Consider the following 26,585-nt stretch of genomic DNA (forward strand, 5'->3'; position numbering starts at 1 on the left):
ACCATTATTTTCTCTGATAATTGTTGATTTAGTTATAAACTACACATTTATAAAAAAACTCATTAGTTTTAACGACATTATCGACATTTGAAAAGAAAAAAATGGAAAAAGATGATTTATTCTCTGAAAAAATAAAACTTAAGTGGTCACAAAAATATTTTTCGTCTCTAAAATTACATCAAAATATAAAATAATGACCAAAATAGGAATAATAGAGGCTTAGAACAAATTGTTGTCTTGAGTAATACCACCAAGAATTTGTAAATAGAATAACTTGTCTAATTAAATAAAAAATTATAAATATTTTTTCTAATAACTATTGACAATTAGTTATAAACTGATTTATTCTACAGTTTGTTTCTTTAATTTTATTATAATTTACACACAATATTTTTAGCACAAAACGTTCCAAAGTCACCTTTTATTAAAGTAATTTAATTGGTTTAAATGTTAAAAAAATTATTATTAAAAATATTATCATATTTCAGCAGATTGAAATAAACGAAAAAGAATGTTAGGGGACAAAACGCAATTAACATTCAATCAGTAAGATTAAACAAGAACTGTGAGTCATTATATTATGACTCAAAGATGGATACATCATATTCTTTTCTATGTTTACTGAATTTATCTTCCGTCATCCCTCTAAAACATTATAAAGTTTGTATCAGTCTTCACCGAAGTAATTCTCTCAATTTTAAAATGTTTTACTGAATGTTAAAAAATAGATTCTTTTAAATTTTAACGTCCTGAAATAAATAAAAATATGTTAGAGGGACAAAACAGATTTGGCAATCAATTAGTACTATTAAAGGAGGGAAGAAGTATAGTATGGTCCACAAATCATATTATTTTTCATTTTTTTTGTAATTGTACATTGGTGTCCTCACAATTTTCTTATAATCTGAGATATTTGGCTAAATTTATAAAAAAATAAACCCCGTTATGTTACGGCAAGCTGAAGTCAACAGAAAAAAATGTTGAGGGGGTAAAATGGATTTGACAGTCAATTAGTGGGGTTAAACAAGAAAAGTGAATTACTATATTATAACTTAAAGACATTATATATTTATCTCTTTTTACTGTAATTTATATGAGGGTCGTCACAATATTCTTATTATCATCCCTCTAAAACGTTATAAAGTTTGTATCAGTCTTCACAGAAGTAATTTTAGTGGTTTCCTCAATTTTAAGATTTTTTACTAAATGTTAAAAAACAGATTCTTTTAAATTTTAACGTCCAGAATAAACAGATTTGGCAATCAATTAGTACTATTAAAGGAGGGAAGAAATATAGTATGGTTCACAGATCATATTATTTTTTATTTTTATTGTAATTGTACATTTGGTGTCCTCACAATTTTCTTATAATCTCAGATATTTGGCTAAATTTATAAAAAAAGAGACCCCGTTATGTTACAAGCTGAGGTAAACAGAAAAAAGTGTTAAGGGGGTAAAATGGATTTGACTGTCAGTTAGTGGGGTTACACAAGAAAAGTGAATTACTATAACTGAAAGATATTATATATTTGCTTGTTTTTACTGTAATTTATATGAGGGTCGTCACAATCTTCTTATTATCATCCTTCTAAAATATTATAAAATTTGTATCAGTCTTCACCGAAGTAATTTAAGTGGTTCTCTCAATTTTAAGATGTTTTACTGAATGTTAAAAAATAGATTCTTTTAAATTTTAACGTCCTGAAATAAATAAAAATATGTTAGAGGGACAAAACAAATTTGGCAATCAATTGATACTATTAAAGGAGGGAAGAAGTATACTATGGTCCACAGATCATATTATTTTTTATTTTTACTGTAATTGTACATTTGGAGTCCTCACAATTTTTTTATAATCTCAGATTTTTGGTTAAATATATAAACAAATAGTTCCCGTTAAGTTACAGCAGGTTGAAGTAAACAGAAAAAAACATTAAGGGGGTGAAATGGATTTGTCAGTCAATTAGTGGGGTTAAACAAGAAAAGTGAATTACTATATTATAACTTAAAGATATTATATATTTGTCTCTTTTTACTGTAATTTATATGAGGGTCGCCACAATTTTCTTATTATCATCCCTCTAAAACATTATAAAGTTTGTGTCAGTCTTCACCGAAGTAATTTAAGTGGTTCTCTCAATTTTAAGATGTTTTACTGAATGTTAAAAAATAGATTCTTTTAAATCTTAACGTCCAGAAATAAATAAAAATATGTTAGAGGGGCAGAACAGTTTTGGCAACCAATTAGTACTATTAAACGAGGGAAGGTGTATAGTAGAATCTACATTAGTGATCACCGCAAGTTTGTAGTACCCTCTCCGTAAATAATTTAATTGATTTTCTCAATTTTATGATTTTTAACAAAATATAAAAAAAAAATCCCATTAAGTTTGAACAGGTTGAAATAAACAAACAGAAATGTTTCGAGGGGGGAAGAAGATGCATTTGGCAATCAATCAGCGGGATTAAACAAGGAAAGTGAGTCATTATATTATGACCCGTAGATAGATAATGCGCGGGGTCCGCGAGGAGTACAGATTGACTCCCCGTACCACCTTCGAAATGCGTCCCCGCCGCACCGCGCTTAACATAAGCGGGTTTTGCGTGTAAGGCTTGTCTGTTGTTACGTGAGTTCTAGACTCTTCCAGTTAATCAGACTGCTTGCTTTGTTGGACGCGTGGCGGCGGCGAGCGGGGGGTCACGCCGTGGATCCCGCGGGGGATCACGGCGGGCGGCGGGGCACCGGCGGACGGAGCGCTACGGCCCGGTACCGTAGGAACGTGCGGGGGGACATTATGCAGCGCAGGGGGGCGGCGGGACGGCCGCGGGGACGCGGTTGCAGCGGTGGCGGGGGTGGGTACCGATGGCGTGATGTCAGTGACGTCAGAGAGGGCGAAGGGGGGAACGAGGCGGTAAAGTTGGCCACGTGTTCAGGCCTGGCTGTACTACGCGACCCACAGATCAAGGACAGTTTTACGAGCTTCTGCATATAGTACTTGTTTTATTGTAGTTCGGTAAATGCTTCGTCCGCGTGGCGCACGCTGTACACAACAGCCCGGAGCGGGCTCAGCTGCTCAGTTTCCTTCAAGGTCATCGTAATTACCCTTTCGATAATGCACTTACAATCCATGTAATCTAGCCTTTTTTTTCTAATTGTGTTTTTCTCTCGGAACATATTTTTATTATCAACTATGTTTTTATGAACCTATATCTTACTTAAAAAGTATTATTTATTAGAATATTAGTACCGTACTCAACAGGTAAATGTAAACAAACAATAAATTCAATTTATGGTACCCATAATCTACTTATTAGTTTTTATTTTACTTAAAATTTCCAAGTTTTATTAATAAAATTTAAACCAGTGTTTAAAATCAGTTGTGGTACTACTTCTGTTTGTTTAGTACTGTTTTTTGGTTAATAAAAAGTTAATTAAAACTTTGAAAACAGTTCTGGTACTACTTCTGAACTTTAAGGTTTCTTTAGTACTGTTTTTTGGCTAATGGATAATTAATTAAAACTTTGAAGACAGTTCTGGTACTACTTTAGAGCTGTTAAATGATTTAAAACTAACAAATGTCTAAAGAAGTTTTTGTTTACAATATCCAAAGTATTTAAGGTTTTTTTGTCTAATAAAGAATTAATTAAGATTTTAAAAACAGTTCTTGTACTACTCTGCAATTTTTGGAGATGTTATAATTGATGTGGCCAAAGTTTTTGATTTAAAACTAACAAAAGACTAAAGAAGTTTTTGTTCAGAATATCTAAAGTCTTTAAGGTTTCCTTAGTAATGTTTTTTTGGCCAATAAATAATTAATTAAGACTTTGAAAACAGTTGTGGTACTTCGTCATAAATTTTAGAATTATTTTAATTAATGTAGCCAAAGCTTTTGATTTAAAACTAATAAAAGACTGAAGAAGTTTTTGTTCAGAATGTCCAAAGTATTTAAGGTTTCCTTAGTAATGTTTTTTGACCAATAAAGAATTAATTAAGACTTTGAAAACAATTCCGGTACTACTTCATAATTTTTAAACATGTTTCAATTGATGTATTTAAAGTTTTGATTTAAAACTAGCAAAAGTCTCAAGAAGCTTTCGTTCAGAATGTTCAAAAAGTCTAAGGTTTCCTTGGTAATGTTTTTGATCAATAAAGAATTAATTAAGACTTTGAAAGTAGTTCTAGTTCTACATTGCAATTTTTGGACTTGATGTAATTGAGTTAATCAATACACAAATAAACTTCTAAAGAAGTTTTGTTCAGAATATCCAAAGTCTTTAAGGTTCCTTTAGTAATGTTTTATAGCTAATAAAGAATTTATCAAAACTATGAAAACAGTTCTGGTACTACTCCTCAATTTTGGGAATCGATTTAATAGATGTGATCAGAGTTTTTTATTCAAAACTAGCAAGTCTAAAGAAGTTTTACTTCAGAATGTTTTAAAGTCTTTCAAGAACTAGTAAAAGTCTAAAAAAGTTTTGGTTTAAAATGTCGAAAATATTTAATGTACCTTTAGTAATGTTTCTGATAAATAAAGATTTAATTAAGATTTTGAAAACAGTTTTAGTACTACTTCGCAATTTTTAGAGTTGATGTAACTGAGGTAGTCAAAGTTTTTGACTCACAAATAGCAAAAATCTATGAAATTTTCGTTGAGAATATTCAGTCTTTAAGGTCTATGAAAACAGTTCTGGTACTACTCCTCAATTTTGGGAATCGTTTTAATAGATGTGATCAAAGTTTTTTATTTAAAACTAGCAAAAGTCTAAAGAAGTTTTATTTCAGAATGTCGAAAGTCTTTAAGGTTCCTTTAGTAATGTTTTTTGGGCAATAAAGAATTAATTAAGACTTTGAAAACAGTTCTGGTACTACGTCTTCTGGACTTGTTTTAATTGATGCGGTCAAAGTTTTTGGTTCAAAACTAGTAAAAGTTTAAAAAAGTTTTCATTCACAATATCTAAAGTCTTCAAGTTCCTTAGTAATATTTTTTGGCCAAAGAGTACTCAAAGATTGAAAATAATACTGTGAGACTTAAAAACAAAAGAATTTTACTGAAATTTTTGTTTAAAAATTGCAGAATAACATTTGTGACAAGTGCAGGTGGTTCTAATTTTTTTCATTTCAAGGAAAACAAGACCAACAAAGTTTTGAAGAATATATTCGTGAAAAATTGTGAATTGATAAAAGGAAGTAAATTCTACACGCTTTTAAAATACTGTTGGAGTGAAAATTTGTCTTCTTTGTTATTTTAAGAGTCATCAAAGTTTTTGAAGAAGTAAGTCAAATTTCTTTAAAAAATTACTCAATTGTCAGTTTACCTCTTTAATCAAACATAACATAACTTAAATATATTATAATATGGGTAAATATTTTGAAAGAAAACCTCCATGATAAATATTGAATTAATAAAATAAAAAAGAAGCTAAAAATCGCCACAATTTTCCAAATAGGTGTGACAAAACGATGATGAAACATCAGAGAACAATAGTAATGATAACGCGGAATAATTATATAATTTTGCATCATCCAGAACCTTCAATCAGAAATGGTTTTTAATCCAGCGCCGGTCATTCTGTTGCGCAGTTACATTACCGGCACTTTTTATTGTCAATTAATCATTTGTATTTCCTTGACCATCCTCACATCGACTACTGCGCTTGGATCTACGACAATAAAGTATTATTTATATATAAATTGCCGTAGAACATCTCGTAAACTCGTAGAGACTCGTCCGCTATCCTCCACTTGATTAAATGCGCAGATACCCGATGCAACTGGCTTGAAATGTGGCAACCAAGTGATAGGGTTGATTACAGTATGCATTGTATATAGCAGTCGTCGTTGCCTGAGATTTCTACAATATTGTTGGAGAGCTGGGTACCTGACTGACTACTACAGTCGACGTTGCCGGTGCCACTCTTTCACTCCACTTATCCGATTTTGTTTTTCGAATCAAGGTTGCAAAATTATTCCATTGGTCACATCTTGCACCTTTCCTCTCTTCACTCCATTATCTTCGATGCTGCGAATCGTACACCTAACATAAACGCATTGACCCATTTCGTCAGCGTCTTAAAGAACGACTGGACTCGTTCGAATCACACAAAAACGATCTGAATTACTGTTATCCAATAGGCTAATTATTTCCTTAACGCCAATGCATGATTGATGACAAATTCGCTTTGTTGGAGTTCTCGATTTTTGTGACAAAGTGGCATAACGGGCAACCTGGTGTATTGCATGGGTCGTACTGGCACTGCACTCCCACTCCTACTTCTGGTTGTTCTCGTTAGAGTTGTACACACCACAGGTGTCAGTTGAGACGATCGTTGCGACGTTGCCGGGCCAGGCCACATTAAAATACTATTATTATTACAAACGTTATGTACGCATGTTCTGGTGCATTGACAACGTATTTATGTTTCACTTCGGAGCGTCTACTCGCAATATAAATAAATCACTGCTCATTATTTTGATTCAGGAGATATTGTTTAATATATGGCAACAGCTCGTAAAGGTGGTTGACCATACCAATACACAAATGAACCTTTTCCTTAACTGCTTATAGGATCTCAACATCTGATCACTATTATTTTTTTTTTTTATTTTTAATTTTTCTTTTTCTCTCTCGTATGGGGAATATGTTATCGTATTCGGTATTTTTAGACTCGAGGTAAATGTATCTTTATGAAGCCAAAACAATCCACAACCTTGGATCGCTTTGGCCAAAATTATGCCACCATTTCCAATAATAGTCATTAAATGTTTTTCGTTCACAACTTCCAAATTCTTCAACGTTTCCTTAGTAGTATTTTTTATCAATACATAAATAATTAATTAAAATTTGGAAAGCAGTTACTGTATTACTTAAATTTTAGAGTTGTTTTAATGGATGAGATCAAAATTGTAATTTCTTTAGTAATGTTGTGTAATAGACGTGGTTTTTGATTTAATACTAGCAAAAGTTTAAAGAAGAAGAAACTTTTCTTAGAAATGTTTTTTTTTTTGCCTAATAAAATATCAATTAAGACTTTGAAAACAGTCTTCGTTAAGAATATTCAAAGTATTTAAGGTTTTTGGCTAATAAAGAATTAATTAAAACTTTGAAAACAGTTCTGGTACTACTTCGTATTTTTTAGTGTTACTTCAATTGATGTGGTCAGAACATCTAAAGTCTCTAAGGTATCCTTAGTAATGCATTGTTGGTCAATAAAGAATTAATTAAGAATATGAAAAAAGTTCTGGTACTACTTAGTAATTTAGAGTTGCTTTATTTGATGTGTTCAAAGTTTTTGATTTAAAACTAGTAAAAGACTAAAGAGGTTTTCCTCCAAGTATCTAAGGTTTACTTAGTAATGTTTTATGGCTAATAAAGTATTAATTAAAATTTTGAAAACTGTTCTGGTACTACTTCGTAATTTGTAAAGTTGTTTTAATAGATGTGGTCAAAGTTTTTGATTCACCACTAGTAAAAGTTTAAACAAGTTTTCGTTCAGAATATACAAAGTCTTTAAGGTTTCTCTAGTAATGTTTTTGGGTAATAAAGACTTAATTAAGCTTCAGAAAACAGTTCTGTTACTAGTTCTTAATCTTTGGAGATGTTTAAATTGATGGTGTCAGAGTTTTTGATTTAAAACTAGCAAAAGTCTAAAGAAGTTTTCTTTCAGAATATTCAAATTAATTAAGTTTTTTTGTAATGTTTTTTGTCTTATAAATGAGTTAATTAAGACTTTGACACCAGTTCTTATATAATTTTGCATTTTTTAGAGTTGTTTTAATAGATGTGGTCAAATATTCTGATTCCAAACTAGCAAAAGCCTAAAAAAGTTTTCGTTCATAATACACAAAGTCTTTAAGGTATCTCTAGCAATGTTTTTGGTTAATAAATTATTAATTAAGCTTCAGAAAACAGTTCTGGTACTAGTTCTTAATCTTTGGATGTGTTTTAATTGATGGTAAAAGTCTTAAGAAGTTTTCGTTCACAATGTTCAAATCCATTAAGATCTTTGTTGTAATATTTTTTGTCTTATAAAAAGTTAATTAAGACACCAGTTTTTATATAATTTTACAATTTTTAGAGTTGTTTTAATAGATGTGGTCAAAGATTTTGATTCCAAACTAGCAAAAGTCTAAAAAAGCTTTCATTCAGACTATACAAAATCTTTAAGGTATCTCTAGCAATGTTTCTGGTTAATAAAGAATTAATTAAGCTTCAGAAAACAGTTCTGTTACTAGATCTTAATCTTTGGAGATGTTTTAATTGATGGTTGATTTAAAACTAGCAAAAGTCTAAAGAAGTTTTCGTTCAGAATGTTCAAATTCATTAAGATTTTTGTTATAATGTTTTTCGTCTTATAAAAAGTTAAGACTTTGACACCAGTTCTTATATAATTTTGCAATTTTTAAAGTTGTTTTAACATATGTGGTCAAAGATTTTGATTCCAAACTAGCAAAAGTCTAAAGAAGTTTTCGTTCAGAATGTCCAAACTCAATAAAGTTTCTTTAGTAATGTGTTTTAGTTTATAAAAAGTTAATTAAGACTTAGGATTAAAAACAGTTATTGTTCGATTTTGAAATTTTTAGACTTGTAATAGATGTAGACAAAGATATTTATTGATTTCAATAATAGCAATTAAATGTTTTTGGTGAAGTTACTCACTATATTGACGTTGTTATTTAATTAGTAGATTTGATAACAATTCTTCCTACTTACCACTTTGTTTAATCCAATATTGGTGGGACCAAAATGGCAACCACAAAGATGCATTTGCAATTAATTCTTTCCCAGCCAAAATACGAATGAAAAATATTTTCCACGTGAACAAATCTATATTGAGTTTAATTGGTTGTAAATTTCATCCTTTATCATCACTGCTAATGGTTGAGTACCCAGGTAATCAAGAGGATAATGCCCCACCAGAAGGGTGGTTTAACTTTTGTCAACACATTGGGTGGATAGATTAAAGCCCATTTTCCAAGCTAGTTTAACGTATTTACTACTGTGACTCCAGTTCGTGGGGCCATAATGCAAAAATAAAACACAATTATGATCGGATGCACCCCCCATTTATGTATCTATGCTTAATTGTCATTTTTATCTCACTAATGTTAATGGCTATAAAATTGTGTACATTTTAATAATCCAGATAATGGTAAACAATTAAATCAATGTTATGGCTGTTCACAATTTCGTCGAGATAAAATAATAAAATAAACATTGCTTAAACAAATATGAGCAGATTATGATTGTTTATCAAATCACTAGACATATGTAAGGTCGTAAAAATCCGTGCATTTATCGAGGGGGTCATCGTCATTAAGTTCCTGAACGTATTTGATTTTGAACTTAATTGAACTTGGGGGCAAAATAAAAATCATTGTTATATTATAGTTTTCCTCCTTACGAATCTGTTTATGCATTTACTCGGACAAGTGATAATTAATATCTGCTGTAAATTAAATGCTTAATTATGTAAATTAAGTTAGAATTACGATTTTATCTTAAGCATAGCTCACGACTTTTTATTTTAATTATTTAATATTTCCCAATAGTTTATTGTTGTTGTTGTTGCAACGTTTACAAAATAACGCCTGGCACAACAATAAACCAACCAGAATTAATGCCATACAATTTTATTAAACGGAAAACAACAAAAAAATAATTCCATTTATCAATTGTGACTACAGTAAAAGGGTGTTTAGATAATCTGGCATCATCAATCACACCAACTTTTATCTCGCAAACTCGATCGGTCACCCCTCTCGACTAGCTTGGCCGATTTAATAATAGAAACGGCGCAAAAATAAAATAAAATAATAAAAAAAAAATAAAATGACGGAATTCGAAAATATTAAATCCTGCAGCGCAAGTTATAGTTAAAAATATGCACCGTTTAACGACTTAGCATTAAGTCGCACAAACATCTCCCCGATTATTTACGGTTTGTGCGTGGATAATTTGTCTCCACCAACGCTAAAATAAACAGTCCACTGTCACGGGAACGCTTTGAGGAACGTAAATTAATTGATTGACAGTAACAATTGACTAATTGCTATTATTAACATTTATCAAATAATATTTTCCTTTGATTCATCGCTGAATTTGTCAAAAATTAACTCGTTTTACCATATTTTTTTGTGGTGGAATTGAACAATTGTAAATATTTCTACACCTTCATTGAATTATTCAACAATTAAATTGAGCTAATCCTCTACAAATAAGTTAACAACTATTATACACCTAAAAGGCTAAATAAATAATGGAAATACTTTAATAATTGCGTCTTAATTAAACATGTACCACTGTTGTTATTACACGACTTTTAGATAATAAATTAGTAAACAGAGAAATTTTCCTTGTGATACATTTAATAAATAAATTAAGAATTCAAAGGCACCTTTTTTAATAATTCTCTCTGAAAAAAAAAAAAAACAATTAACATCATATTTTGTTTTATTAATGTTCCTTGTGATAAATAAATCAAGAATTCAAAGGTATTTGTTGTATTTTTCATGTGAATGTTTGTGTATAGAAAAAACTTCAATTACTGACAAACAGTGTAAGTTTTTGAAATTTTTCAATTATTGAAATTTTTGTTGTGTCACATTTACTAAATAAATTCACAATGCACATATGTAGGGTGGACTCCATTTTTAATAATTTAATTTGATATATTTTACTTTTTTAATGTAAAAAAAAACTAGAAAATGTTTTTAATTATTGACAAATAGTGAAATTTTTCTTGTATTACATTTACTAAATAAATTAATAAAATTTTAAATAATTCTGTCTTTAAAACACAACAAAGGCTTCTCAAATAATTATTGTTGACATTATATAAATCTAGAAAAAATGTTCAATTATTAACAAGTAATGAAATTTTCTTTAAATTATATTTACTAAATAAATTTACAATTCAGAGATGTAAGGTGGGACTCCAATTTAAAAAATTATGCCTTTAAAACACAAGAAATGTTTCTATGTGTCAAATAATAATTGTTGACATTATATTTTATTTTTTAATGTAAAAAAAACTAGAGAAAGTTTTCAATTATTGATAAATAGAAAAATTTAAGGAGGGACACCACTTTTAATAATTCTGCCTTTAAAACACAAGAAATTCTTTTATGTTTCAAATAATAATTGTTGACATTATATTTTATTTTTTTAATGTAAAAAAATAACTAGAAAAAATGTTTAATTATTAACAAACTGTCAAATTTTCCTTGTTTTTATATTTACTAAATAAATTAACAATTCTGAGATATAAGACGGGACTCTATTTTTAATAATTCTGCCTTTAAAACACAAAAAATGGTTTTTTGTTTCAAATAATATTTGTCCACACATTATTACAAATAATTAATAACTGTTGACATTATATTTTATTTTTGTAATGTAAAAAAAAAAACTAGAAAAAATGTTTAATTATTAACACTCAAGTTTTTCTTGTGTTACATTTAATAAATAAATTAACAATTCAGAGTTATAAGGTGGGACTCCATTTTTAATAATTTTGCCATTAAAACACAAAAAATGTTTTTTTTTTTTGTTTCAAATAATAATTGTTGACATATTTTATTATTTTGGTATAAAAAAAACTAGAAAAAACTTTTAATTATCAACACGTAGCAAAATCTTCTTTATGATGAATGTGAGGACTTATATTTTATATTTTTTTCTGTAAAAAACAAGAATTGTTTCTATATTTCAAATAATAATATTTTGTTCTTTTTTTACGTGAAAAAACCAGAAAAAACTTCAATTATGGACAAGTAGTGAAATTTTCTTTGTGACACATTTACTAAATAAATTAACAATTAAAAGGGTGGGACATCTTTTTTAATAATTCTGTCTGTAAACACTGAGAAATGTTTCTACGTTTCAAGTAAAAACTATTAACATTAAAATTTTTATTTTCCTAACGTGAAAAAACTAGTAAAAACTAATGACAAGTAATAAAAAAAAGTGGGTACTGTTTATTATTAAAAAAAACTTGGTACTTGGTAAAATCGTATTGGAAAATATGTAGTACGCTTTTAAAAAGCAAGGCACTATTCGTGTGTAAGGTCATCAACATCTTGAAGCAAAGCCAACTAAGAATCAAGTTCTACGTATATCTCGCTACACTTATAAATGATGGTGGTTTTGTATTTGCCTCGGGCAAGCAGAGGCAGGCAGCTAACACCGGGAGCTGTAACAAATAAATAAAAAACTGAACAGAACAAAGATGAAGAAGATTATCCTCACTTGTGAAACTTGTACACGTTCAGAGACGGACTGCATCCGAAATGATGCCTCGATTGATGTTGATTCTGTTTTATAGTTTTTGGTTGTTGTTTGATGTGCGGTACATTTCGTTCTGCTTTATTTATTTTTTTACGTTTCACCTTCTCCATTCTTCTTCTGCTTCTTCTTACTTAGATCTTAAATCTTTACGTATATTTTACAATTAGTTTATTGCTTTTAAATTAATTATATTGATTTTCAAGATTTAATAATCAATAAAATTTTTAACTGTAATATTTTGTTTAATTTTTATCTAGTTTTTTAAAAGTAAGATTGATGAAATAAGAAATTAATTAGATAATTAATTATTTTGGGATTGACATTTATTCATATTAAAACCAGATTTAAAATTATAATTGTTTTGCCAAAAATTTTGAAAATTAAGAAGGATTTAATATATATTTTTTTCCAATGTGTAGCTTGAGTTTTTACCAATTAAAAAATTATTGATTATAAGACTAATTTTAGCATCATGTTTATCAGATAAGATTAAATTTTAATTTATTATATTTTTGGAGGCTAACTAGATTTATAATTATTTACTTATTACTGAAATATCTCAAAATAAGAAAAATTTGATGTACAACAGAGGTGGTCACAAAAAAAAAATTAGATAAATACATTTAAAATGTATTTTACCAAATATTTTCAAAAATATTTTTTGTAATGATCAAAATTTGAAAACAATTTGTGATAATTTGTCGTTTATTTGAAGATTAACAGTCAATATGTTTGGAGGTGATTCTTTTAGTAGGTACCATTACTATAAGTGCTAATTTTTAAATGTTGCATGCAATAAATTACTCTTATAAATGTCACTGTCCCGTTTTGGCTGATAATAAAAAATAATTTATATCTGGGCACACCAAATAACTTGTTTTTAGATAATTAATATGAATTCGTCAGTTACTTAAAACATAGTGTGGGTAAGACCGGTAGCTAAATAAAAAACATAACAGAACAAAGATGAAGACGATTATCCTCAGTTGAGAAAAGTCTCAGAGTCGGACTGCATAAGAAATGACGAAATAGTTATAAAATTATTATTTTTATGTAGTAAGATTTTAAATATAACAAAACATATCAGCATAATATATTATTAAGTTATCAGATCTCATTTAAAAAGCATTTATTTATTTGTGTAAGTCTATCTAATTAGTGTGAATTTTCCATGGATCGTATCTTAATCTAATGGAACTGTGAATTATAAGTCATTAATAAAAGCAAATACCCCTCCCTCATTAGTAGTCCAAATTGGCTTAAGAAAATCTGATTCAATCAATCTCCTATAATCCCCTAACACTAAACTAAATTGCTGGAATTCTATAGAAATTCAGACTGAATATAATTTTATTAACATAACGTATATGTAGGGGAAACTTTTATCAATGCTACTAAATATGTTTGTGATCCATGGGAATAAATTACATCAATCATTTATGGCTGTGGATGTATCAATACAATTTGTCAGAGTGAGATGTTTCTGTCGACCCTAAAACGTCCAAATATCCTAACTTCTTCAGCCTATAAATAACAAAACACGATTTGATAAATTACTGACAATATTGAATTATGCATGTAATTATTAGGTGATGCATCATGATTTCTTAAATCTCGTTAAAATGACTTCAAGTTATTTCGAGTGTACATAATCATTTTCTTTATCCGAAAGTTTCCATTCGAAGATGACACGGCAGCATCCCGTCAAACTGATTGCTGAAGATATGATACACTTTGGAGCTGCCACAAACAAAAAAAAGCAACGTGCGTAGCCAAGACACAGCAATTAATTTGTAATTAAATAATTACCATCTGTCGACCGTAAAACATTAAAGTGCCCTAACTTCTTAAATCTATAAATAACATAACATGATTCGATAAATTACCAGCAATATTGAATTATGGATGTAATTATTAGATTATGCATCATGATTACATAAATCTTATTAAAATGGCTTCAGTTTGCTTGGAGGGTATTTAATCATCATCTTCATCCCAAAGACTCCATTCAAATATGAGGCTAAATAATCTCATGTATCCAGAAATTCTGAAACTGGTTGTTGAAGGTGTGATATTCTTTGGAGCTTCCACAAAAATCAACGTGTATATAGTCACCTTTTTCCAAAAGCTCCCGTTTAAAGTTGAAACTGAATGCTGGAAACATTCTGATTGCTGAAGGTATGATATTCTTTGGAGTTTCTATCTTCTTCATCCAAGAGTCTCCATACAGCATTTCATGTATCTAGAAGTTTTGTAACTGATTGTTGAAGGTTTGTATTCTTTGGAGCTTCCACAAAAATGTCAACGTAGAAAGTAAAGGCACAGCAATCAATGTATAATTAAATCGTTACCACCTGTCATTCATAAAACTTCCAAATATATAAACTTCGTCAAAATTATTTCAAGTTATTTCAAGTGTACATTGTCATCTTCTTCATTCAAAAATTTAGAGATGATATTATACCATCTAGTATATGTAGAAGTTTAGAAACTGAATGATGGAAACATGGTACTGATTGCTGAAGGTATGATATTCTTTGGAGCCTCTACAAAAATAAATCAAAGGGCGTAGCCAACCCACAACTATCAATTTGTAATTAAATCATTACCATCTGTTGACCATAAAACATCAAAATGCCATAACTTCGTCAATCTGTAAATAATGAAATATTATTTGTTAGAATTACTAACAATTCTGAATTATGCATGTAATTATGCTGCATCACGATTTCTTAAATTTCATTAAAATGGCCTCAAATTATTGGGAAGGTACTTAATCATCTTCTTCATCCAAGAGTCTCCATACAAAGATAATGTTATAGCATCTCATGTATCCAGAAGTTTTGGAACTGATTGGTGAAGGTATGATACTCTTTGGAGCTTCCACAAAAAATTCAACGTGAGCAGCAAAGCCACAGCAATCAATGTATAATTAAATCGTTACCACTTTCCAACCACAAAACGTCCAAATATCCGAACTTCTTCAAAATTACTTCGAATTATTTCAAGTGTACATAGTTATCTTCTTCATCCATAAGTTCCTATTTAGAGATGATATTATACCATCTAGTATATGTAGAAGTTTAGAAACTGAATGATGGAAACACGGTACTGATTGCTGAAGGTTTGATATTCTTTGGAGCTTCTACAAAAATGTCAATGTTGACAATAAAGCCACAGCAATCAGTGTATAATTAAATCGTTAACATATGTCAACTATAAAATGTTAAAATATTCAAGTTTCTTCAAAATTACTTCAATCTATTTTGAGAATACATAGTTATCTTCTCCATCTAAAAGTTCCCCTTCAGTGGTGATATTATAACATCTGATGCTTCGAAACAGAACTCCGAAGATATATCCTTTGTAGCTTCCACAAAAAAATGAACGTCCGTAGCCGAGTCACAGCAATCAATTTGTAATTAAACCATTACCACCACAGTTCCCGATAAACAGGCAATAAACCACCATTCCCCGCATTATTTCCCACCGTTAAACGTTTTTCTCGGAAAAATCCGGTCGCAGAACCGCTTCCGGTTTATCGGCAGGAATCCGCCCATGTAAAACGCATAACCCCCTTTAATTACATCGTCCACGTTGCATCGCAACATTGTTGTGAATAGTGTCCGCGCGAAATCGGACAACACAAAAGAAGCAATCAAAGCTGAAATACAGCAGAGGGATTTTTTTGATGAGAGCGACAGGATCACATTAGGGTCGCGAGCCAAACGTGCGCTTCGGCCAAGGCCAGCATTGCACTTGGCGGCCTTGAACGATCACGCGTACCCCACTTGCACTTTCTTGTACTGTAACACCGGTGGTAGACTAAAACTTGGCTACCACACACTTAATATCTATTTTTTTTTTTTTTTTTTCGTTCTTTGATTGCCGATTTACTGCCGTGTTCAGTACGCACACGGGTGGACGGTTTTTTTGAGGTCAGTACCACCATCTCGGGTTGGTGGTGGTACTGATGTGCAGAAGAGATTAACTTCTTACACATTAAATTGTTATTCGAACATTTTAAGGAATTCCGATGTGGTGATTTGCATGACTAGTATTCAGAACATGAGACTGGGTGATTCATTTATTTAATTTCCCTAGAAACGGGACGAAATTGCCTAATAGGTGTGAATAACTTTAAATATGACCCGAGTTATGATATAAAACAGGTTACAACTTTTATGTCAAGTGTATTTAATGAATAGGTAAACCATGTACGATGCAGTTCATTACTTCCTGTTGATTAAACTCACTTTACAGACATGTGGTAACACGTTGGAGACCACATTGCGTTTAACCTGCATTAGGCATTGTTGACCATCATGACATCATCTGATTTCACATGCTTAATTTATTTATGCTCTTATCTCTTAATATGAATAAAATTATGTATGGATGTACTATAATGTTATCATTAGTATTATGAATAAAAATATATTCATACATGTTATTTCGAATATTGCGGTTTGTCTTGGAAATTTATTTGTCACCTGTTAATTATCCTAATTTCCAAATTTTAATTACTAGTACGATATACAAAAAAATCCATAATAAAATTAATAATATATGTAACACTATAGAGATAATATATAAAATTATATAATTTTAATTACTAGCCCTATAACCTATTTCCCTTTGACCCAAAAAATGTTCCTTTACTTTTTGCTTAAATTGTAAAAATTACAAATACAAATATAAAAGTATTTTACTTCATTCAAGTTGATAAGCTCCCATTGTTATTCTTCCAACTGCCTCGAAAAGTTGAAACCCTCTGTCTGGCTTAAAAAAATACTGCTGCCCCACTTTTTGTACTCAAGTACTTCAAACTTCAATCATTCTATTGTAATTATGTTGAAATTCTATTGGTTACGACAAGTGAGAGATGAAAATAAGATAAAACTGTTTATTATATTATTATTCTTTATTCGGTTAGAAGATTTTGATAAATGGAGATATGAAAACATAAAATTAAAAAAGTGTTATCTCCTATTTAGGATGAGCTTCCATTATTATTGCTCCACCCGTAATTTATTATTGTTCTTTATAAAATTCACCTGTAATTTCAAAAAGTTGAAACCCTTTGTCTGACTCAAATTACTGCTTCCTCAATGTTTGTAAATAAGTACTTCAATAATTCCATTTGTTACAAGTGCAGATATGAAAATAAAAAAAAAAAACAGTTTATTCTATTGTTTATTATTCTTTATTTATTGTAGTTTGATGAGGGCGCTTCCACCATGATTGTTAACAGTGTAATTTCAAAATGTTTCTGTAAGACCCTAAAAGTACATTTAGATTAATAAGTTCCATTATTATTCTTCCACTTGTAATTTCAAAAAGTTTAAACCTTTTGTCTGGCCCAAATTACTATTTTCTCAATTTTTGGACATAAATACTTTAAACTTGTGGCACTCTATTCCATTTAAGTAGAAGTTTTAATTGTTATGACAAGTGGAGAATAAGAAAAAACAGTTTGTTCTATTATTTCTCTTTATTTAGTTTGATGAGTGAGCTTACATCATTATTCTTCCAAGTGTAATTTCACAACTTTTTCTGTAAGATTCTTGAGTACAAGTCATGTAAAATTTGGCAACAAGTGGAGACACTAAAACAAAAAATAAAAGTATTATTCTCTATTTAGGTTTATAAGCTTCCATTATTTTTCTTTCATTTGTAATTTCAAAAAGTTTAAACCCTTCGTATGGTCCAAACTACTGCTTCTCCGATTGTTGTACATAAATACTTCAAACTTGTGACACTGTATTGCAATTAAGCAAAAGTTCCAATTGTTATGACAAGTGGAGAATAAGAAAAAACAGTTTATTTTATTATTTCTCTTTATTTAGTTTGATGAGTGAGCTTCCATCATTATTCTTCCAAGTGTAATTTCACAACTTTTTCTGTAAGATTCTTGAGTACAAGTCATGTAAAATTTGGCAACAAGTGGAGACACTAAAACAAAAAATAAAAGGTTTATTCTCTATTTAGGTTGATAAGCTTCCATTATTTTTCTTTCACTTGTAATTTCAAAAAGTTTAAACCCTTCGTATGGTTCAAACTACTGCTTCTCCGATTGTTGTACATAAATACTTCAAACTTGTGACACTCTATTGCAATTAAGCAAAAGTTCTAATTGTTATGACAAGTGGAGAATAAGAAAAAACAGTTTGTTCTATTATTTCTCTTTATTTAGTTTGATGAGTGAGCTTACATCATTATTCTTCCAAGTGTAATTTGACAACTTTTTCTGTAAGATTCTTGAGTACAAGTCATGTAAAATTTGGCAACAAGTGGAGACACTAAAACAAAAAATAAAAGTATTATTCTCTATTTAGGTTGATAAGCTTCCATTATTATTCTTTCACTTGTAATTTCAAAAAGATTAAATCCTTTGTCTGGCTCAAATAACTGCTTCTCCAATTTTTTTACACAAGTACGTCAAACTTGACGTGACACTTTATAGCATTATGTAAAAATTCTAATTGTTACGACAAGTGGAGATATAAAAATAAGACAAAACAGTTTATTCTATAATTATTATTTATTCATTTTCATGAGCCAGCTTCCATCATGATTCTTCTGTAAGACTGTAAGAATGCAAATCAGGTAAATCTTTGTGACAAGTGGAGGCATGAAAACAATAAATAACTTCATACAAAATATGATAAATAAAATAAAAATCCATCTATAACCTCAGGTTTGGCTCAAAAAATTACTAATTCCTCACATTACATTTACAAAAAATTTTATCGTCGATAAACATGGCGTCCAGCAAAAAAGCCATTACCAAAAACACGAATCCAATCGACGAATCATATCATTGTGTGATGCGCCCGCCGAGATGATTCCCACCGGGGCGGCTTTCCCGACGCTCCAACCACCTATGTACTAGATCAAGATCGTGCACGTAAACGGCGAGCGGGGCGCGTGTCCGTACATATGTGCTGATTTTTATAAAATCCATTAACATAAATTATGTGATTTTTAAATATGCATCGGGGCAACATATGTTTTCCGATCGCACGGATTCCCATGACTCTCCCCCTCCGTTTCAAAATTTTTTTTTTCAATGAATTTGAATAAACGTAAAGCCGATTTGCATTTTGCGTGCGCAATCCGTACATATGGTCGTCCGGGTATAATTGAGACGGGCTTTTTTCCGTCTCTCCTTTTTGGTATCGGGTCGGTTAAGATGGCGGGATGGAAATCAAAAGATCGGGCCGCGAAAGTTTCTCGGAAAACTCATCAAAATTTCGCTTTTATCCACTGGCCGGAGACATAAACACGTCAACACGTCTGGATTTTATGATTGCATATAATACGGAAAATTAATGTATTGTTTATTGATCGTTATTTTATATCTCAACCGTGCATTTGTAACTGACACGGATATTATAAATTTTTATATCTTGTTTTAGTTAAATAAATATGGTGTTAATCTCGATTGTGGATTTTATGTGTATGTACTTATTAGCAAGACTAAATGTAAAAGGAAATGGTCATAATGGCCAATATTAAAATTGATTCTTCTTCCATCCATATGCATCACAATAGAAGCCTCTCTTTACGTCAATTGTTAGATTTTAACAACACCTAGTGCCATAAATGGGTTTCATAAGTGCCCATGTCGTTAAATTTATAACAATGAATGCCATTTTATTTGCTTTCCTGTTAATTTCAAGTGCATGTGTAGGAAACTGCCATAAACATTATACTTAACGCAACGGAATTATGAATGTTAATTTAGTGCCATTTCAATTGCTAACTTATGTAATTTTACTAAACGTTTTCTACGATTTTACTGAAAATCTACAGTCACATTGTCGACGTTTTTCTTTGACAACTCTTTATCTTAGATCTTTTATCTTAGTTTTGGTGCTACATCGTGACTCACTTATGTTAACTGGTTTATGGATGAATAAAGGCTAATGGGCAACTAATTATTAACAACTTTCATTTTTAGACACGCACCAATTATATAATTACCATTAACTTCGATATCTCGAATTTTTTATATAAATCAAATCAAATTGTACGTGATAACTCGAACCATGATTTGCCCCAAAAAAATTCGAGTTATCAAGTTATTAAATAAAATATTCATAATGTCTGGAGAATTAATTTAAATTAAAAATTATAAAATAACATAACTAAATATAAAATAACACACTGTATAATCATCATTTTTTAATGAAAAGAAGCTGTGGAATATTAGTTTTTAATAATACAAAAAAATAAATTTAAATATTTGGTTATTATTTTAATTTTTGAAGAGGTTGCACAATCATTTTACAAAATATTTTTTATTTAATTAGGAAAAAACAATTGTTTTTATTAATTCATTATATTTTCACATTAGTTTTATTGGTTTTATTGAAAAAAAATAAAAATGTTTAGGTGTTCCCTAGACACTTTGTATTTACATACACAGAAAGTTATAAATGTGTATTTCTCATGTAAGTATAATTTAAGCTAAAATACTGTTTCAAAAATAACATTTTGAAATCTATAGTATATGTAATACAATATTATTATTATATATTATATCATGTAAAGTTTTTATTTTAATATAAAATAATCATTTATTCAACCTAAATAAAGTGTTGTATAATCAACTTTTTGTTGTGTTTTTATGTTTCAACTTGACACAAGGATTTGAACTTTTATGAAATTACCATAATTTGTGTAAAATTTAAAGTTCTCAACCTCAAACATTGAGGAAAGATCTTGTTTTCATGCCTATAATTGTTGCAAAACTTTTATATGATTATCATTGTTTGTTTAAAGCTTTGACGTACTTGTATATAAAAAGGAGTCAGATAAAGGGTTTTTTATTTATTCATTGTATTAGGTGTTCCCTAGACACTTTGTATTTACATACTCGGAAAGTTATAAATGTGTATTTATCATGTAAGTATGATTTAAGCTAAAATACTGCTTCAAAAATAACATTTTGAAACCTATAATATATCTAATATAATATTATTATTATTATTTTATATTACATCATGTAAAGTTTTTATTTTAATATAAAAAAATCATTTATTTGTGTTTGACGAAAGGATTTTTATTTTCATTTTCAAAAAAAGCTACGATTAAACCATTCCACAAAGATAACATTTTTTCTTTTATTCACATTTCCTTACTTGTCGCAAAGGTTTGAGCTTTTACTCTATTATCATAATTTGAATAAAGTTCAGTACTCAACTACAAATATTAAAAAAATAAATTTTTGAACTATATAAAGAATTTCGATTTCTTTAAATTATAGATGAAAGAATTATGACGAAAGCTCAACATTTTGGATAAAGGATAAAAAGCTTATTGGTTTTGTTTTCATAATTACAAAGTTATTTGTGTTTAAAAATGAGAAATCAATAAATTTTTGAGCCAGACAAAGAATTTCAATCATTTTAACCTACAATTTAGAAGAACTACGATGAAAGTTTATCAGTCTAAATAAAAGATAGTCAACATTATTCTTTTATTTACCGCCCTCACATGTTGCAAAAATTTGAAAATTTACACTATTGTCACAATTTGTATAAACCTTAAAGTACTTAATTACAAAAATTGATAAAAAATTTTTTGAAGCACATGATGCGTTTCTATTTCTTTAAATTACAGGTGAAAGAATTGTGATGAAAGCTCAACTTTTTGAATCTAGGATAAAAAACTTATTGGTTTTGTTTTCATGTATATTATTGCAAAGTTATTGGTGTTCGAAAATGAGAAATTGGTAAATTTTCAGGATTTCTACAATTGGAAGAAATATGATGGAATCCAACACTTTTCTTACACGTTCAAAATTGTTGCAAGAATTTGAATTGTTACTTAAGTATCATAATTTGTATAAAGCTTTAAGAACTCAACTACAAACATTGAGGAAACAGTCTCTTATCATTTGACGATTTTTTTAAATAACAATAGTAAGGATTACAACGAAAGCTCATCAATCTGAGTAAAGTTTTCATGTCTCCACTTGTTGAAAAGACTCCAACTTCGACATGAATACAATTTATACAAAAATTGAGGAAATATTCATTTTCTAATCCAGACAAAGGATTACAAAACATCCTGAATTACAGGTGGATCATGATCTATTAGGTATTTTTTAGCTTTGACATCTCGAATTGTTTTTGTTAGAAGTTAGACGATAGTTGAAATCTTTCAAAACATCTCCATCACAGACAAATAACCTCAATTTGACCAACACCGGGAGAAATGGGATGCAAAAATTTTGGTACCAAATCACCGTGTATATTTAAAGTGGATGATATATATGCATAATATACATGTACCTTGCTGCTGTTTAACAAAGCAGACGAGGAGTAGGTGGGGATAGAAAGAGTTGTTGACCCCAGGTCATTATTATATGCATTTTTATTTATTTCCATTAATTAGACATAGATTTTCATTGTTGCGCACCCCTCCCAGTTCATCCCGAAAACCTCAATCCCACTATTAATCGACTAACGACAAACTCAACGGTTTTTTTTACGTTTATCAACGAAAAAAAAAGGTTAATATATATTTCCGCTATTATAAAGGTATTAGATTTATAAATTGATGACACATCGAAAAAGATCTAAAATAATGTGAGCACATAGGAGTAGTTTAGAGTAGGGTTGTCGCCGTCAATATACACCTGTGTGTAATGATCCATGGGCAATGTGTAGGGACCCCCGTCGTGCTTTTCATACGCATCCCAAATATACCCTTTCAAGTTGAACGAACTATGAATGTTATTATACATGTTTGGCTATTATTCTATGTCACTTTGTGTTAGTATTTTTTTTTTGTACATCGACATTCAATACCCTGCATAAAATGTTTAATGTTTAAAAGCAATTATTTCTAAATGAGGTGGCACAGTAACGATGTGCCGATTTTGTCGGGGTGATGTTCCACCTGTAATTCGGTATGTTTTGTAACCCTTTGTCTGGTTTAGAAAATGAGTGTTTCCTCAATTTTTGTACAAATTGTATTCATGTCGAAGTTGGAGTCTTTTCAATAAGTGGAGACATGAAAACTTTACTCAGATTGATGAGCTTTAATTGTAATCCTTACTATTGTTATTAAAAAAAATCGTAAAATGATTAGAGACTGTTTCCTCAATGTTTATAGTTGAGTACTTAAAGCTTTATACGAATTGTGATACTTAAGTAACAATTCAAATCCTTGCAACAATTTTGAACGTGTAAGAAAAGTGTTGACTTTCATCATATTTCTTCCAATTGTAGAAATCCTGAAAATTTACCAATTTCTCATTTTCGAACACCAATAACTTTGCAATATGATACATGAAAACAAAACCAATAAGTTTTTTTTCTTTACTCAAAAATTTCAGCTTTCATCACAATTCTTTCATCTGTAATTTAAAGAAATAGAAACCCTTTATATGGTTCAAACAATTTTTTATCAATTTTTGTAATTAAGTACTTTAAGGTTTATACAAATTGTGACAATAGTGTAAATTTTCAAATTTTTGCAACAAGTGAGGACGGTAAATAAAAGAATAATGTTGACCATCTTTTATTTAGACTGATAAATTTTCATCGTAGTTCTTCCAAATTGTAGGTTAAAATGATTGAAATTCTTTGTCTGGCTCAAAAATTTATTGATTTCTCATTTTTAAACACAAATAACTTTGTAATTATGAAAACAAAACCAATAAGCTTTTTATCCTTTATCCAAAATGTTGAGCTTTCGTCATAATTCTTTCATCTATAATTTAAAGAAATCGAAATTCTTTATATAGTTCAAAAACTTATTTTTTTTTATTATTTGTAGTTGAGTACTGAACTTTATTCAAATTATGATAATAGAGTAAAAGCTCAAACCTTTGCGACAAGTAAGGAAATGTGAATAAAAGAAAAAATGTTATCTTTGTGGAATGGTTTAATCGTAGCTTTTTTTGAAAATGAAAATAAAAATCCTTTCGTCAAACACAAATAAATGATTTTTTTATATTAAAATAAAAACTTTACATGATGTAATATAAAATAATAATGATAATATTGTATTAGATATATTATAGGTTTCAAAATGTTATTTTTGAAGCAGTATTTTAGCTTAAATCATACTTACATGATAAATACACATTTATAACTTTCCGAGTATGTAAATACAAAGTGTCTAGGGAACACCTAATACAATGAATAAATAAAAAACCCTTTATCTAACTCCTTTTTATATACAAGTACGTCAAAGCTTTAAACAAACAATGATAATCATCTAAAAGTTTTGCAACAATTATAGACATGAAAACAAGACCTTTCCTCAATGTTTGAGGTTGAGAACTTTAAATTTTATACAAATTATGATAATTGCATAAAAGTTCAAATCCTTGTGTCAAGTTGAGACATAAAAACACAACAAAAAGTTTATTATAGAACACTTTATTCAGGTTGATAACTTTCCATCATAAATTCTATTGACATCAAATTGACCATTGTGTTTATTACTTTTTATTGAAGTTGTTGAGCTTTCATGATAATTCTTTCATCTGTAATTTAAAATATTGCAACTCATTATTATATGGTTCAAGAAAGTACTTTCCTCAATGTTTGCACGTGAGTGAGCACTTTAGTCTTTTACAAACTTTGATTATCACGTAAAAGTTCCGAACCTTGCGTCAAGTGGAGACACAAAACACAAAACAAGACAAAAAGAGTTTATCATACATCATTCAGGTTGATGACTTCCATTAACGTCAAATTGACCGTTTACGGTCAAGTTATTAATTGTCGACGCAGCAGCAATTAAAACCGAAATCGCAATATTGTTTCAGAATTCGTCAACGGAGGAACATCAGCTAGCAATTGGCCAGCCTGAGTCACCGCCACCATCATATTTCACATTATTTAGACGCCACAGTGTGCCCGACGGTCGTGCATACTTCCATCGCCCATCATGATCGTATTGAACAGTAAAAAAAATGTATTAAAATAAACGGACAGACCCTACCTGTTGTTGGTGAACGTTTCCTCTTTTGCTCCACTATTTGATTGAACTTATACGGGTTAACTATGACGCATTCTGCAGGTGTTCCAATAAAACGAGGCAAGGGCAATTCCGTTTCAAATGTACTTCGAGATTTTATGTTTTGTGATTCTGTGTGGTTATATTGCAATTGTAACGTTTGTTTTTTTTTATTATTTTATTTGTTTCTGTGTGTGTGTGTGTAATGCTTATTCACATCTGTTTTATTGCCAGTTTATTGTATCAAATTTTCTATTAATGATTTACTAAATTATTACTGATTTTATTATACTTGAATCTGTTCTCTATAATAAATATTTTATTGCTCAATTTGTGGTTTTAATATTTTCGGTTCAGTTTCACATTTTTTCACCACCACCAGTAAGGTACTATTGTTATAAGTACTGTTGATTTAGTTCAGTAATTAGTTAAAATTAATTAAAATAATTGTAATTCTTTACCTGGCTCAAAATTTCAGTGATTTTTCATTTTTGTTGTACCTCAAAACTTGATACAAATTATGAAAATCATGTAAATTTTCTATTAATGATTTATTAATTTATTACTAATTTTATTAGTTTCAGTCAGTTTCACATTTTTTCACCACCACCAGTAAGGCACTACCGTTGTAAGTAATATTGATTTAGTCAATTAATTAATTGATTTTTCTGGTACTTCTTGTTTTACTTTGAGGATTGATATTTTATTCTTATGTGCTATTTTAATGTTTACTTTTATTTGTATGTACAGCTTATTCATGTTTGTTTTACTGTAAATTCATTGTTTTAAAGTTCCCATTAATGATTTATCAATTTATTATTGTTATTTTATTAGATTTTCATTTTGTAATAAATATTTTACCATCTAATTTGTAGTTTTAATATTCTTATCCATCTTTTAATGTCTAATTTGATGTAACAATTTATTTAAAAAATATTATTACAAGCTTTATACAAATTATTATAAATACGAAAAATGTTGACTATCTTTTATTTAAACTGATGAACATTCATAATAAAACTTCCGATTATTGATTAAAATGTTTGTAATTCTTTTTCTGACTTAAAACTTTACTAATTTTTCATTTTTGTACACAAGTACCTCAAAACTTGATACATACTAACAAAATCATGTAAATTTTTTATTAATGATTTATTAATTTATTACTAATTTTATTATATTTGAATGTGTTCTGTAATAAATATTTTATTGCTTAATTTGTGGTTTTTACATCAGTTTTACATTTTTTCATCACCTCCAGTAAGGTACTACTGTTGTAATTAATATTGATTTGATCAATTAATTTATTGA

At 29.3% G+C, this 26,585-nt stretch overlaps 1 protein-coding gene across 1 annotated transcript in view; it reads left to right on the forward strand.

The window, feature by feature from the left end:
• Positions 1–25,604, forward strand: part of LOC109601023 (uncharacterized) — a 63,558-nt gene extending 37,954 nt beyond the window's left edge. Inside the window, exon 4 of the mRNA XM_020017229.2 lies at positions 25,084–25,604. Within this exon, the coding sequence (XP_019872788.1) occupies positions 25,084–25,209 (126 nt within the window). The 3' untranslated portion in view covers positions 25,210–25,604. The remainder of the gene's footprint in view (positions 1–25,083) is intronic.
• Positions 25,605–26,585: the final 981 nt, after the last annotated feature.

This window comes from Aethina tumida, chromosome 1 (assembly GCF_024364675.1).
Source record: "Aethina tumida isolate Nest 87 chromosome 1, icAetTumi1.1, whole genome shotgun sequence".
NCBI lineage: Eukaryota > Metazoa > Arthropoda > Insecta > Coleoptera > Nitidulidae > Aethina > Aethina tumida.